Genomic DNA, 15,967 nt, shown 5'->3' with positions numbered 1-15,967 from the left:
GTCCCCCTCCAACACTCCTGGCCTGACCTCTGGGCCTGTTGGGGCCTGCTTTCACACGCTACCCTAGGACAGCTGGACCAGCCTGGGCCCCGGCTTCCAGCCAGACCCTCTGTATGGCCATCTCTCCCCTCCGCTCCTCCGTCACAAATCGGGTTTAAAAAGGCACTGCACCACCTCCCTCACTCCCCCATTCCTTGGGAAACAATGGGCCACCCCAACCCCTCTCCTCCCCCCTCCACATCTGTGAGTGCCCCTCTGTTTCCTTATTCTTTCTCTAACCGCTCCATTATTGGCTTTCTTTCACTTGTAAATGTGGCCAGTGATACTGCTGATGGGTCTTTTATCCACATGGCTGGGGTCAGAGGAGAGGATGGGGGGGGGGGGAGTAGGGTGGGCCAGAGTGGAGGGACAATTTCAACAAAGAGTTAAATCCTTTTTTTTGTGTGCAATCATTTGGGACTGTTGGCTAACCAAACTCTTGCTGCAAGACATTGCAGAGGCAGCAGAGAGAAGCCACAGGACAAACTTTGGTTGTCATGGACACTTGCTATGTCACTAGCATTACGACCGATGGAGTATGAGTGTAGCGTGATCTCATTGGTCTTATTTGAAATCATTGTGAATCTACTATTGTCGTTTCCAATCAATTACTAAATTTGCTATTCAATCATGATATGGCTACAGTTATTTTTCTATTTATACATATTTGAGTGTGATACTTAGTGTTGAAATAACCTGCTCAAATTGTTGGAGGGTGAGGGATAGAACGTGTCTGGCAGATTCTCCCTGTGTGGGTGCATGTTGCAGGTGAGTGCAGGTAAGGAGGGAGGTGGAACAGCCACCATGGTGTCATGGCTTGTTCGGTATAGTGTGGGATTCTGTTATTTTAGCTTCCATTCTGACCTCAACAAAAACCCTTGCACACAAAAAGGTGGTCTCTGTGGCATTAGTCTCCACGACAAAGGGGGGAGTGGTGGGGTGACGGTTAGAGGTAGGAAGGAGGGTGAGGTGACCTTGGCCTTTATGTGGTCAGATGGAGTGCGAGAGCCACTGGCCTGGTGGGTTTAGGGAAGAGGAGGAATAATATCATGACACCTCTCATTCTCTTCCAAATAGAAAGATTAATGACAACACTAACCCCTCTCTCTCTCTCCACACACATCCCCCTTCCCAAACCCCACAGTGTGCACACACACCACTCCATCTGACCTCTATAGGCCTACTGCTGCTCAAACACTTTGACATGGTCACTTTCCCAACAATGTTGATTGATGAATGACTATTCCCACCTACGCGTTATGGTAATGCTGATGATTATGCAAAGGAACGTGAAACTTTTGAACTGCCATGTTTGTGGACTAATGCTGCTCAAAGTAGAAACAGCTGCATCCCACTTTAGGTTTTAAATCCTTTCTGCTTGTGCTAGTTTCTAGACATGTTGATTAAAGGACATCTACATCACAGGAGGCCGCTGAGGGGACGTTGGCTCATAATAATGACCAGAACGGCGCAAATGGAATGGCATCAAACACCTGGAAACCATGTTTGATGTATTTGATACTATTCTATTTATTCTGTTCGTCATAACCACGGGCCCGTTCTCCCCAATTAAGGTGCCACCAACCTCCTGTGATACATTACGGTGTATTAATTGTGTATTATTAACAATTCTGAACATTGGATGTTGATGACACAGGTAATAAAAAGAGATTGCTTCTCTTTCTATCCTTCAATATAAAATCTCTCCCTGAATTGGTGTCGCTCCAAAAAACAAAGAGCATAATGGCTGTCATTAGAGCCAATCAACTATGTCATCCCTCTCAGTCAGAGCTGGACTATAAACAGTGTATGTCTGTAACTGTGACTCCATGGAGAGGAATAGTAGATAGTCACTGTTCTCCGAGACAACAGAGCAGGGTTCCTCTGGTACCAGAAGGTTGTGGTGGTGGGGTGGGGATGGAGGGGGCACTGTGGATGCTCCGGGCTCTGTGAGTGGTCAGCGTGCTTCAGCGATGTCTCCGGACATCTCAGACATCTCTCACTCAGTCACCGGTCACACGCCTGCCCGCTGCCACTGACAGAACTAGGAGAAGGCTAGTAATGCTAGCTTGATTGTGCGGTGCAGCCGTGCTGCTATGACATGTATGCGGATGGACACAGACACACGTATAGAATAGCTGCATATTACACACCTCATACAGGACAAGCTTACTAAAGGCTGTTCTCTTATTTTTTGTGTGTTTGTCCATCTCGTCAGAGCGTACCACCACAGAGCAAACTGGCTCGATCCAGCATATCAGATAGTGATGACATTTCCGGGTGGTGGCAGAGGCGGGGTATATCATCATATGGATATCTGCAGTCCTTGCCTCCTTCAGCTCTGTCATCACTATGCTGCTGTGGTGGTATGCATCTCAAGACTACGTAAGAGCGCAAGGGGTAATATGAAGACAACAGGCTTGTACACACACAGTGTTACATTACCTGGTGGTCTCTCTCCCTCGCTCGCTATTTCTCAAGATACGTTATTGTGTCACAATCTATGTGTTGTATAAGTGAGGATCTAAGAAAAGCCTTGGGGTTTTAGGTTGTTTGTGGCGTACCATGCCTAGCAGAGTCCATGTGACCAGACAGTGGATAATGTAATGTCAGCTCAGCAGCCCTGTGATGCTCTCCACGCCTCTCTGCCATACCCTGCTCTTACACAGTGGTGTTGTCACCCATAGCAATGTTACAGAAGCCTGGTCACGTGACTGGGCTGTCAAAGGGACATAAGGAAGGAAACGACTGACCCGGATCAGAACGAAGGCTGCTATAGTATCAGCTGTGTGTATTGAATGTATATGGAACCTGATGATCCAGCAATGGAGGTCACTGTTTAAAGCAGTAGAACAGTGATTAGATAAACAATACATCTAACACATCTTTTATCATCTTATTTTCCTCCACAATCAGTCAATCATGCACTCCCTGTCCATACATCATCCTATAAACATACTACCAGCTTATACGGAATACAAAGTCAAATCACTGCTTCTCTCTGCCATACAGTAGTAACCCCTGCCTAGTTGGATATTGATAAATACCTAGTTTAACCAAAGCAGTTGGCGGCTATTTTATGTTGGACTGTGTCTATCTCATTACAATGACGGGTTTAACGGAGGAGTTACAAGGCTGGGTTCAGACCTCACAAACACACTGCTGTTGATCTGTGGATCAAAGAAATTACATCAATAGACAGGAGGCAACATACAGTAATGGATGGATATCAGATCATAATCCCAGTCATTAGATGGCCTCTTCAATATATCATTTTTACCCAATTTCTTATCAATACACACTGATCACTAAGAATGCTTGTTCAATAGAATGAAATGTGTCACAATATGCACTTTTCTGTTTATTTTATCCTCTCTACTGTGAAAGATTTAAATCTGAAAGATTCAGACTTGAGGCTGTTGGTGGGAGGTTTTTAGAGCTGCTTGTTCGGTGGGAGTGAGAGGACCACAAGTTGGTCTTTACTTTTCTATTGTGTCATGTGTAAATGGAATAAAGAAATATATTTGCTGGATCACACCCATTTACCAGGGACACAGATTAATAAATATATCCTCACATTTGCTCTCCATGCTAACCAAGAGGAATTAGAGAAGAGTCTGGTGAAGGAATTACTGAGAGCAGTACCTATCAGAACTGAGATGATAATGTGATGTAAAAAGAACCCGAATAGATCCCCAAGCTACTGCTAGGGAGTAAAAACCATGGTTGGTTATCCCACACTGGAGACTTGGAAGCAATTCCATACTGACATCTCTGATTAGAGCAACTATATAAATTCTTTCTTGGTTTTAGTTTGAAGCATTATATTTATGTTCATACTAATAATGCAGTTATGCAGTAACTTCCTAGGTCTTATCGTGAAAGTTTGAAGATGTTATAAAGCTGAATGGTTGAGATGGAATGTCCAAAGAAGAATGGATTTTTTTTTGTAAATAATGTTTTACAAAGCACTGACCACTCTGCCCCTGACCAATCTACACCTTTAGAAACTTGAATATCAATGATGGGAGGATATGAGTTGAAATGACTAAAACAAAGGAGTATAAATAGGCCTATTCTATTCATAAAGACATATTGGAATCATTTCGATCAGAAGTTATTTGAAGGGCTCCTGTGACAAAAACGTTTCAAAAGGTCAAAACCAACGACTGGTCTAAGCAAAAATAAAATTGCAATTTAGGGCTCTATTCAATCAGTTTGCAGAAGTTCAGCATTACAGCGTGATTGAAATTTAAAGGCAATGTTCCCGCGTTAGCACAGACTGCATATGTCGGCTCAATCAGAAAGTACCTTTAAATTTCTATTGCACGCTTCAGCGATACAGATTCAATAGAGCCTTGAAATAAAATATCTGAAAATAAAAATAAAGCCTTGTAATATCACTAACAATTTTGATCATACATAAACATGAATGGAAAAAAATACATAGCTAATTTTGTTGGTTGAATTTGTCATTAATTTATTTGTTCTTTAAAAATCATATTTCAATATCACAAATGTGCAACTCAAGCAGATACATGCAGTATAAAAAATATAAAAAATAAACAATTATATTTCCAAAAAGATAAACAAAAACACAAACAAAATATTATAAACCTGATAGTAATTGTATTATTAATTATCTAAACCTATATACCTTGAAATGAAAATGACAAACAAATCCCCTCTTTATTGGCTTGTAAAGGTGTTTTCAAAGCATTATGTTTAAAAGGCCACGGTTCGTTGTTAAACTAAATGTAAATGATACATTCCTTAAGAATTATGTAAATTGTATCATAAAGCAGCACTAAAGAGCCGCAAAAAAAGCACACCAGTGGAGCGACAATAAACCAATCGTTGCTTAAGGGCAATCGAAAGCAGGAAGAAGAAAAACATAGAAAACGTTGAAATCTTCTCTTCGTGGGATTGGGCCCTAGGCCTACTCAAAATAAACTGTAGGCCTAGTTGTGTCATTTGAACAAATTCTTCTGAAACAAATTCTGAACGTTTTTAGGCTACTATATGGCAAACAGCTTGCTCCTCCAAAGGTTATGTAGGCTTAGGGCTAATTAAAGCATTGTTGATTAAATGTTCATTCATGTAGGCTACACATTTGTAGGCTACTGCAGCCTATACACTTACGTTTAGTTTAACAATCGTTAGTCGTTTTGGATTGCCTAATTGGTGGGATAATGAATAAATCTAATAATCAATATTTTAATGCAGATTTCCCAATTAGAAATATGACTATTGTGAGAAGACTAAGAACTTTTATTTACGACACTGATGTGAAAGGAACCTCCAGCAACAGATGTCCAGATACAATTCTCGGGTAGTTTAAAATTTCACAAGAATTGCGTTTGGACAATCAACCGCGAGGGCTCAAAGTATGTCTCTCCAAACTCATAGCTCTCATTGTTCAAAACAGTTCTTAATTCAACCATTTGCATTGATTATATAAATTGTATTTGAATCTGTAAAACATATAGGCCTATAGAAAACATGGAGACACTATCATTGACTGTCATTCCAATCATGCACCGGACTCACCAAGGATCATCTAATTGAGGGGTAAAATATAATCAGTTGCAGGCTACAGGAACCTCATTAATTAAATTAATCTCGATATTTGTAAATTAAAACTAATAAAGTTGAACAATTAGTAGGCCTGTTTACTTACGTAGCAAAACTTTTGTTATTCTACTTAAAACATGTTATTATAACCCAGCAGGTCTAGTAACATGCACATTTCAAAAAAATATATATATATGTTATTTTCTATACTCTGATATTTGATAGCTACCAATGGCTGGCTACCAATTACCCGAAGATGTTAAGTCGACGAAGGCCCTCAAAAGATGATTCAATTTCCCATTCAAAAGCATCCACAACACTGAGATAACTTTTCTTAATTCAATGTCATAATAAGCCTACATGAAAAGATGGTTGATTATTTGGTGTTTGTTCTAAGCATCAGAATCAGAAGAAACGCACACTTTGGAACGAGGCGTTCTTTAAACTCCATTCCGCCTGCGTTTCGCCATATCTGTACCTGTAAGACGCATCTTCTTACACATATAGTTTCCATATCGTTATAGAGCAGAACACAGGCAATTGAACTAGAATTCAAATTCTTCCAATCATACAAATATGGTGGTTATATTATTATTTTGCAAACGTTATAAGGTGACAACGCAGAACATTACTGATGCGAGAAAGTCCAAAGGAAAATGGTTAAAACCCGAGTGCACCTGCTCCTCTGCGGTCCCAATCATCATTTCTTGTATACTCCAGCTTCTGGAAAAATCATAGGACGCGAAAAAAAAAGGTTATATGAGTCAACTCGTGGCGCTCCTTCAACTGGCCATTACTTGATAGGACGACTGCATGGGAATGGCACTGCGCGCTCCCTATTCTGTTATCCAAAAGCTTTTCTTGAGCTCCACTAACAATAACGGTGTTACGGAGATGGACGGCGGAGGGAGTGGGGATGGTCTTCGCTTGGTACTGAATTTGAATAACACCACGGGTTGATTAATGTCCATTGTGCTGAATAAGTAATGATTCTCCTAGCACACACAAGCCAGCAGCTGCGAATGAAGGACCAGCAACCTTTTAAAGATACAACAGTCCTATTTTGCCTATCCAGGGCAATTACAATGAAAACACTGTTATCCTTGCAAAACGTATATTGTTAATAGACGAAATGACGTGTCCTCTCCCTCACTTGTTTCAGAAAAACGAACCAGAGGTATTCGTACAATTTAGCCTAGGAGGCCTGACCAGGTACTAACAAGTCACCTTGTTTGTTCATTAGTTTATTTAAAATGATTAATGAATGGCATTTTGGCAATTGTTTTGGTTGTTAATAATAATTACATAATAATTAGTAGAGCCTTTATCAGACCATACGAGAAATACTATAATTAGGCTACGGGGGAATAAAAGCTTGTGTAGTTTAGGCCTATGCCTAATTTCTCAAATGTCTCAAGTAGTTCTTGGGAAAATCTTCAAGACATAGACTAGAATTTTCTCCATGGCAAAGGTGATTGACAGGTAGACCACAAATCGCAAGGGTGATGAGATGCTTATGGTTCTAAAATTGTGACCTCATTCTGATGATACAAATTTTCCAGAAACTGTCCAGGCGCTCAGAAGATCTGCAACTATTCTCACTACTACAATTCTTCTAGTTTCCCGAATAAAACATATTTTTCAACTGGCAATTCGATCGAATGGGTAGAATGATTTGATTACGTTCGATTTCTTTATCACTTCCCGTCGAGGTAGGTCAACCAAGCCAAAAGGGCATGCTACTTGCGCTTCACACTCTGATGCTTTAGGTCTATAGTTTGGGTTTATAGGCTACCCCTCTCTGATAAATTATTAAACAGTGACCGCCTTCGGGGTTGGGCTCTCCTTTCCCCTTTAAAGGCACCTCAGTTGGTTTAATCAGTTAACATTTCCTTTGCTGGGAACATCTTCTCACTTTCGAAGCTCATTTGCTTCTTAAAAGGCCTGCCCGCTGCTTCCTTTTCACCGCCATGTCAGAATAATTTAGTGCAGGAGGCCGCAGATCACTGGAGATTATGGCTAAAGAGAGGGAAAGGACGCGTTAAAGCGAGTGAGGACTTCACTGTGATTCACTCAACCCATTCAGTTCATTGGAGAGAAAGAAAATACATTATGAACCCACTTATGGAAGTCATAGACTAAAAATATCTGCATTGGGAAGAAATATAATTATATTTCTCAGATAAGCATGCACGTTTTCTGCTGTAGTTTAGCACATCATGGAAATCTACGTTTCTTTGAGCTGATAAATTGGTCTCCTTGGGTTTTGTGACAGCAAAAAACCTATCCTATATTAACAGAATCCTATGGTAATATGCAAGTAAATTTCATTGAATTAATTTCCAGTTTAAGAGATTGACTCTCCTTTCACACATTTTTTGTTAATGTCCTGTAGTCATTGGCATTTCAAAAGTTCCAATGATATAGCTGATGCTTCCAAGTTTGTCACCACCAGTCCCCACTACATGGGACACACACGAGGGCACTCTTTCCCCAGTGCAGTGCAGATTTGAATAGGCCTAGCCCATTTTTCAAGGTCTGAATGTAATATTTAGGCTGTAGGAAGCGTTTTCGTAAACCTTCAAAGTTTAGGATAGGCCCAAACGTTCGTCCCTTTTATTGGAAATATATTCTCTTTACGCTCCCTTACTTTCACTGAAGTTCATCCTGTTTTGTAGGCCTACAACAGATGCTGTAATAATGTACAAACCTGGCCCATGATCTGTTCATCTCAGTGTAGCCTAACTCATCAAGTTATCACATCTACAGTGTATTTTCTGCGACCGACTGTGTTCATTTGTTGATATAGGGAGAAACCTTCAGACATTAGTTGAATGTGTTAACACATTTAGTCTCAAAGCGTCTCTGTGAGTCAGTAAAACTAGGGAATCGTCTTGTTTTCACTTCTCTTGTCATATTCGCCTCTCTCTGGACTTAAAACAGCATGCCAATGCTGCACAGTTGCTAGGTGACGAGGGTATAGGGGCCACAATAAGCTAGGTGAGGTTGGCTGGCTGTGACATATGGCATCCCAAAACAGGATCCTCAATATAAGGCCCTGCACTAAACCATTAGGCTTAGCTTCACAGTCCTATCCCAAGGAGTGGGAAGACAGACAGTATCCTTCTTGATCATTACAAAGGACATTGTTGAGAAAGTTCATCTTTACTTTTACAAGCAGTCAATTTAATCCAGATTCCTGTACTGATCATGTCCATATTGAATTCTTATTGTTCCCAGGTCAGTGTTGGGAAGCTACTCTGAAAATATAGTTTGCCAAGCTACCAATTACTTTACACTGGAAGAAGTTAAGCTACACTAAAGCTACCCATAAGAAGAAATACTCTGTGAAGAACTATCATATGTAAATATGAAATGTCATAGACTACAAATTGCAGGAACAGATCACTTTTGCGTTGAAGCTAGAAAACTGTTGACCACGCCTTTGTTATGGTCAAAAGCTGAGGGATAGGCCTGGAGAAATGGAATGACTCCCAAATTCATAAACAGAGCTATGAATGCAAGGACTGACCTTCCATGATATCAAAATGATAGTTTTAACCATGTTTTGAGGCTATACAGTGTTTGTTTATATTTCCATTGTTTACAAACATTGGTGTTAAACAAGCTTATATTTGGGGTTCTGACAGTTGAACTAAGCTCATGAGGCATTTATACATAATAACTTGTAATTTATAAGTCCAAAAATGGATCTAACAACTAAGGATTTCAGCTTTAACAGAATGTATAATTTAGTCTATTAAAAACAAAAACAATGTTTTAAGTGACAATTATGCTGGTCTGATGTAAAAAATAAAAAAAAATACATTCTTGCCTACTTCACCCATATATTATTTTTTCAAAGAACATGAGTGTGTAGTTCCAGTAGTTATAGCTACACCACTACATGGCAAAAAAAAAGTTATTAACTAGAAAACACTGCCTAGAGTTAAACTACCACTAAGCTACTGCAACATGTAATTCAATTACTAGATGAACTACATGTTGTTCACTACTCCCCATCACTGTCTATTGGGGATCATGGTGAATAACGAATCCACTTTAAACTCACCTCAACCTAAAGAAATCTCTGAGGGTCCACAATTGGTGTTGAGAATGCAGTTTGTGTGTGTGTGTGTCCATCCCCCCTCTCTGCCTTTTTGTGTATCCCAGGTCTTAGCACATCTGTGTGCTTAGGGGAAGACCTCCCACTGCGCTTTGGGCTAGTGAAACTTAGCCTATAGCAGCTGAGGGGAAACCATTCCTGAATAAATTTGCCTACTGTCCAGCCTTATGAGTGACCTCTGACCTTTCAGAGAAAAGTTATTGAGGACACCACTGCACTCTCCCAGGCTGACCACTCAGAGGGGCTGGGAAAGTGCCCTGGTGGGGGAGGGGCTGGCTGATGGGGGGGGTCACACAAGAGAAAGCGAATGGGGTAGAGAGGTGGGGGTCTGTCATGAGTGGAGAGATTCCCTTCGAGTCCTATTCCCCACATCTACAAGTGTGGCCCTGATGCTTTGTTGTGACTCTGAGCTAGGTCCAAACAGAAGGCTTCAAACAGCACTATACTACAATGTTTGTCCCCCATTCTTTTCTCTCCCTCCCTTTCTTTCGCCCTGCATCGTTATATATTAGGCCCATATACTTATGGGTTTTCCTTTCTCTCACTGTCTCTTTACCTACTTTTTATATGCTCTTTTCTCAGTTTTTGTGAGCTCCGATATTCACTGTGGTGAGAATGCTACACTTCTTGACCAATTGCTAGTTGTCATTAAAAACACTCATTGATGAAGCATGCTTATAGGCTGAGAATTAAAGGATGGAATCAATATGTTGAAGCAGTAAATACAGCAAAGAGAATGAGCTTAAAAGATGTGAGGCACTTGGAAGCTTTCAAGAGTGGCTACAACACGAGTGGAGCAGGTTCTGTTATCAGGAAACCCACTGGTAATATCTCAGTTCATTCACCACTAGTTACATTTTTTCTCAATGCTATTGGTATGATGGTTTTATTGTTTAATCACTCTAATATCATGTCTTGGTCACTCCTTGGACCTTTTACATGATTGTAGATTAGGCCAAAAAAACAAAGAATGCATACTATTCTAGGAGATATGCAATGATTATCTTATGCATATCTACACTTTTGGTCTTTGAAATGCAGTGTGCTTACTTTGTATTCATTTCACATACATCCCAAACTAGATAATAAATAAAGTCCCAATAAATAAAAACATGTTCACACTTTCATGTTTCTGTAAGAGGCAGCTTTGTTTTAGCAGCAGCAGCAAAGCTACTATCCCAGAGTGCCGTCATAGCTTCACTGGCTCTGTCAAAGTCTCTGGTCAGTCTCATGTCTGGCAGGTTGTGTCCTTTGCTGGAGAAATTGAGCAAACCCTCCGTTTCCCAGTCTGTAATGCCGGTCTGCCTCCTGGTGGCAACAGTGGGGACTGCACATCCTCGTCAATGAGCTGGGAGAGGAGAATGTCCACACTCTGCTCTAGAACCCCGCTGAGAATCTTCTGCTCCTCCTGAGAGAAGCGCCCCAGAACATGCCGGTTCACTAATGTTTCACCCGATGGTCTGCCAATCCCAACACGGAGTCTGGGCATCACCTGGAGGGCACAGGATAGAAAAGTACTATTCTATCTTGAGAAATAAATGTGTATTTTTACCCTGAGAAATAAATGTGTATTTTTACCCTGCTCTCACCCCCCTCCCCCCTTTGACAAACATGACATTGCTCTGGACTGTATAACACTTTCCCCAAATTTGTCAATGGGAAACGTCATCTATCTTCACTCAATTCCTCCTAATGTGGGAAGGGAGAGTATTTTTCTGTGTGGAAAGCTACTTACATCTGTCTGCAGACACTCAACACAGGACCGCACACCATTGTGACCCCTGTCAATCAACAACATATAGAAGGAGCACAAAGTTGTGAGGATCACGTTGTCAGATAGCATCATTAGTAATGCCGATAACTGGCAGGGAATCAACTCACCTGGCGCTCCCTCCTTGTTTCATAGCAAGCTTCCCAAGGGGCTTGTCCAAGTCGTCATGAACCAGGAGGATGTGCTCAGGCTTGATGCTGTATTTGACCGCTTGATCCAAGGTCATGAAAACAAAACAATATCATGAACAATTCATTTACAGTAGGAATAGCTCACTTTTGTCATAATTCCTCTGACAGTCAAAACTGAAAATTCATAAAATGTCAAAAGACATCAAGAAGACACAAGAATCGTCACCTGCTTTGGCCACGGATACACCGTTTATGTTCATCAGTAGTCGTGGTCGGAGAAGCACAATTTGGGTGTCCTGGATGTCAGATACGATGACCTCACCGGAAACGTGCCTATCGCCATGCCAGCTTTCAGCTAACCTCAGCCGTGCAGCAAGTGCTTCCAGCACAGCCATGCCCACACTGTGGCGCGAACCGTTCATTCCAGGGTTGCCCAGTCCCACAATCTGCACAAGGATAAGAAATACTTATTTTCCATCTTTGCATATTATATTTCTCTAAACGCCACTGGAGAGTGCAGTGATCTCCTCCCACAAGAATGGACTGATTTGTGTACATTTAGCCACACATTTGACCTGATATGAGGGTATTAACTAACAATAATAAAAAATCCTGTCACATGCCCCGAATACAACAGGTCTAAGTGAACCTTACAGTGAAATGCTTACTTACAAGCCCTTAACCAACAATGCAGTTCTAAAAAAATATCTAAAAAAAAGGTAAGAGATAAGAAAAACAAATAACTAAGGAGCAGCAGTAAATAACAATAGCGGGGCGAAATACAGGGGATACCGGTACAGAGTCAATGTGGAGGCTATATACAGGGGATACCGGTACAGAGTCAATGTGGAGGCTATATACAGGGGATACCGGTACAGAGTCAATGTGGAGGCTATATACAGGGGGTACCGGTACAGAGTCAATGTGGAGGCTATATACAGGGGGTACCGGTACAGAGTCAATGTGGAGGCTATATACAGGGGATACCGGTACAGAGTCAATGTGGAGGCTATATACAGGGGATACCGGTACAGAGTCAATGTGGAGGCTATATACAGGGGATACCGGTACAGAGTCAATGTGGAGGCTATATACAGGGGGTACCGGCACAGAGTCAATGTGGAGGCTATATACAGGGGATACCGGTACAGAGTCAATGTGCCAATGTGCGGGGGCACCGGTGTCGAGGTAATTATGTACATGTAGGTAGAGTTATTAAAGTGGCTATGCATAGATAGTAATAGAGTAGCAGCAGCGTGTGTGTGTGTGGGGGGGGCAATGCAAATAGCCATTTGATTAGCTGTTCAGGAGTCTTATGGCTAGGGGGTAGAAGCTGTTTAGAAGCCTCTTGGACCTAGACTTGGCACTCCAGTACCGATTGCTGTGCGGTAGCAAGATCTGAAGGCCGACTGCGAGCCAGGCCTAATTGCCCAACATCAGTGCTAATGCTCTTGTGGCTGAATGGAAGCAGGTCCCTGCAGCAATGTTCCAACATCTAGTGGAAAGCCTTCCCAGAAGAGTGGAGGCTGTCAAATACACTATATATACAAAAGTATGTGGACAGGTGTATAAAATCGAGCACACAGCCATGCAATCACCATAGACAAACATTGGCAGTAGAATGGCCTTACTGAAGAGCTCAGTGACTCATTGTGGCACAGTCATAGGATGCCACCTGGCACGTCAGTTCAACAAATTTCTGCCCTGCTAGAGCTGCTCCAGTCAACTGTAAGTGCTGTTATTGTGAAGTGGAAATGTGTAGGAGCTACAGCTGTTCAGCAGCGAAGTAGTAGCCACACAAGCTCACAGAACAGGACTGCCGAGTGCTAAAGCGTGTAAAAATCGTCTGTCCTCAGTTGCAACACTCACTACAGAGTTCCAAACTGCCTCTCGAAGCAACATCAGCACAAGAACTGTTAGTCGGGAGCTTCATGAAATGGGTTTCCATGGCCAAGCAGCCGCACACAAGCCTAAGATCACAATGTGCAATGCCAAGCGTCGGCTGGAGTGGTGTAAAGCTCACAGCCATTGGACTCTGGAGCAGTGAAAACACGTTCTCTGGAGTAATGAATCACGCTTCACCATCTAGCAGTTCGACGGAACAATCTGGGTTTGGCGGATGCCAGGAGAATGCTAACTGCCCCAATGCATAGTGCCAACTGTAAAGTTTGATGGAGGAGGAATAATGGTCTGGGGCTGTTTTTCATGGTTCGGGCTAGGCCCCTTAGTTCCAGTGAAGGGAAATCTTAATGCTACAGCATATAATGAACAACATTCTAGATAATTCTGTGCTTCCAACTTTGTGGTAACAGTTTGGGGAAGGCCCTTTCCTGTTTCAGCATGACAATGCCCCCGTGCACAAAGCGAGGTCCATACAGAAATGGTTTGTTGAGATCTGTGTGGAAGAACTTGACTGGTCTGCACAGAGCCCTGACCTGCAGCTGAAGGTGGCACAACCAGTTATTGAGTGTAAGGGGGCAATTACTTTTTCACACAGGGGCGACAGGTAGCCTAGTGGTTAGAGCGTTGGGCCAGTAACCGAAAGGTTACTAGATTGAATCCACGAGCTGACAAGGTAAAAATCTGTCGTTCTGCCCCTGAACAAGGCAGTTAACCCACTGTTCCTAGGCCGTCATTGTAAATAAGAATTTGTTCTTAACTAACTTGCCTAGTTAAATATAAAGGTGGTGATAGCTAGTAGGCTAAGGCAGGGTTTCCCAAACTCAGTCCTGGGGCCCCCCCTGGGTGCACGTTTTGGTTTTTTCCCTAGCACTACACAGCTGATAGTGGGGGGGCAGGACCGAGTTGGGTTAAGGTACCTAACGTCTCCTCTTGCCAACTCACCTACAGCGCCCCACAGCCAGAGTGGTTCTACACCTCCTGTGGACTGGGTGAGAGGTGGATTGTCTGCATCTGGCCAGGATTATTGTTATATCCAATGAGTGGCTGGACCCACGCTTTTATAGGCTTTGCCTGGGGACCAAAAAGGATGTCATAATGGCATTGACATGATCTATTTACTTTACAATAGAAACAGTGTTCTGTTTCTTTGGCCAACCCAATATACCCTGGTAGAAAAAAAAAATCACTCAGGGATTTAACTAGTCTAGTCATGACAAAATATAGCCCAGTTTTCTGAAAACTCAACTCTGGACCTCGAAGCCAGTTCCACTGCTTTTAAAAAAATTGTTCCTCTCTAATCAGGATCTAGACCTGGGACACTATATGGGTGCAATTAATTATCAGGATTTCAAAGGAGACTACGTGAATCAGGCCTTCATGGTTGAATTGCTGCAAAGAAACTACTACTAAATGACACAAATAATAATAAGAGACTTGCTTGGGCCAAGAAACACGAGCAATGGACATTAATCTGGTGGTCTGATTTGTCCAAATCTGAGATTTTTGGTTCCAACCTCTGTGTCTTTGTGAGACACAGAGTAGGTGAACGTATTGTCTGCATGTGTGGTTCCCACTGTGAAGCATGGAGGAGGAGGTGTGATGGTACTTTACTGGTGACACAGTCTGTGATTTATTTAGAATTCAAGGCACACTTATCCAGCATGGTTACCACAGCATTCTGCTGGTTTGCGCTTAGTGGGACTATCATTTGTTTTTCAACAGGACAATGACCCAAAACCCACCTCCAGGCTGTGTAAGGGCTATTTGACCAAGGAGAGTGATGGAGTGCTGCATCAGATTAAGAAATAATAGTACATATTTTGACTAGGTAAGCCACTACATGTAATAATTGTAACTACATGTAACAGTTAATGATGCGATGTTTGCAAACTGTGGGCTAATGTGAACAACATCATGTACAGCATCTGATGCGACCTACTGACACACTGTCCGCTGTGGTACTACATTGTCGCCTACAACGTTACGAGCATTGTTACATTATTATATTGTAGTGATGGGCTGCTATGCCAACAGCAACATTGTAACTAGTAGTAGGCCTACGATTATTACATATCAAACTCTGTGAGCAAGACAAGTGGTTGCAGTGCACTAGACCAGAAGACATTTGTGCAGCAATGTCTTTCCTGAATATTTCACTTACCAGCCTCCGACGAGCATTTGTGTGGACTCCTGCTCCAATGTCCATTATTGGTGCAAAGGGTTCAGTCAGCAACGCTCGGTTTATCAGTTTCGATAAAAGTCGTCTCATTGTAACAAAGTTCAACAGCGTCTTGAAAAACTGTGACACACAGGACAGGCTGGCATCTCTCCACCACAGCATTGATCTCCCATTTCACTTCAGCTCAAACACCATCATAAAACAAAATAAGTCCCTGTGATGGTGGTCCAGAAAAGTGGAGTTCA

General features: G+C 42.1%; 1 protein-coding gene across 1 annotated transcript; it reads right to left on the bottom strand.

Annotated features, from left to right (window-relative positions):
* Positions 1-10,606: 10,606 nt before the first annotated feature.
* LOC115111421 (probable peptidyl-tRNA hydrolase) lies at positions 10,607-15,848 on the bottom strand. Its single transcript, XM_029637447.2, has 5 exons — positions 15,705-15,848; positions 11,868-12,087; positions 11,621-11,720; positions 11,475-11,520; positions 10,607-11,231 (listed from the first exon to the last, which is right to left on the bottom strand). Exons 1-5 carry the CDS (start codon positions 15,810-15,812, stop codon positions 10,968-10,970), a joined length of 738 nt encoding a protein of 245 aa, XP_029493307.2. The 5' UTR covers positions 15,813-15,848; the 3' UTR covers positions 10,607-10,967.
* Positions 15,849-15,967: the final 119 nt, after the last annotated feature.

This window comes from Oncorhynchus nerka, linkage group LG27, assembly GCF_034236695.1.
Source record: "Oncorhynchus nerka isolate Pitt River linkage group LG27, Oner_Uvic_2.0, whole genome shotgun sequence".
NCBI classification, from domain to species: domain Eukaryota; kingdom Metazoa; phylum Chordata; class Actinopteri; order Salmoniformes; family Salmonidae; genus Oncorhynchus; species Oncorhynchus nerka.
Note: the sequence above shows the minus strand (reverse complement) of the source record. Positions and strands in the feature narration are given on the sequence as shown.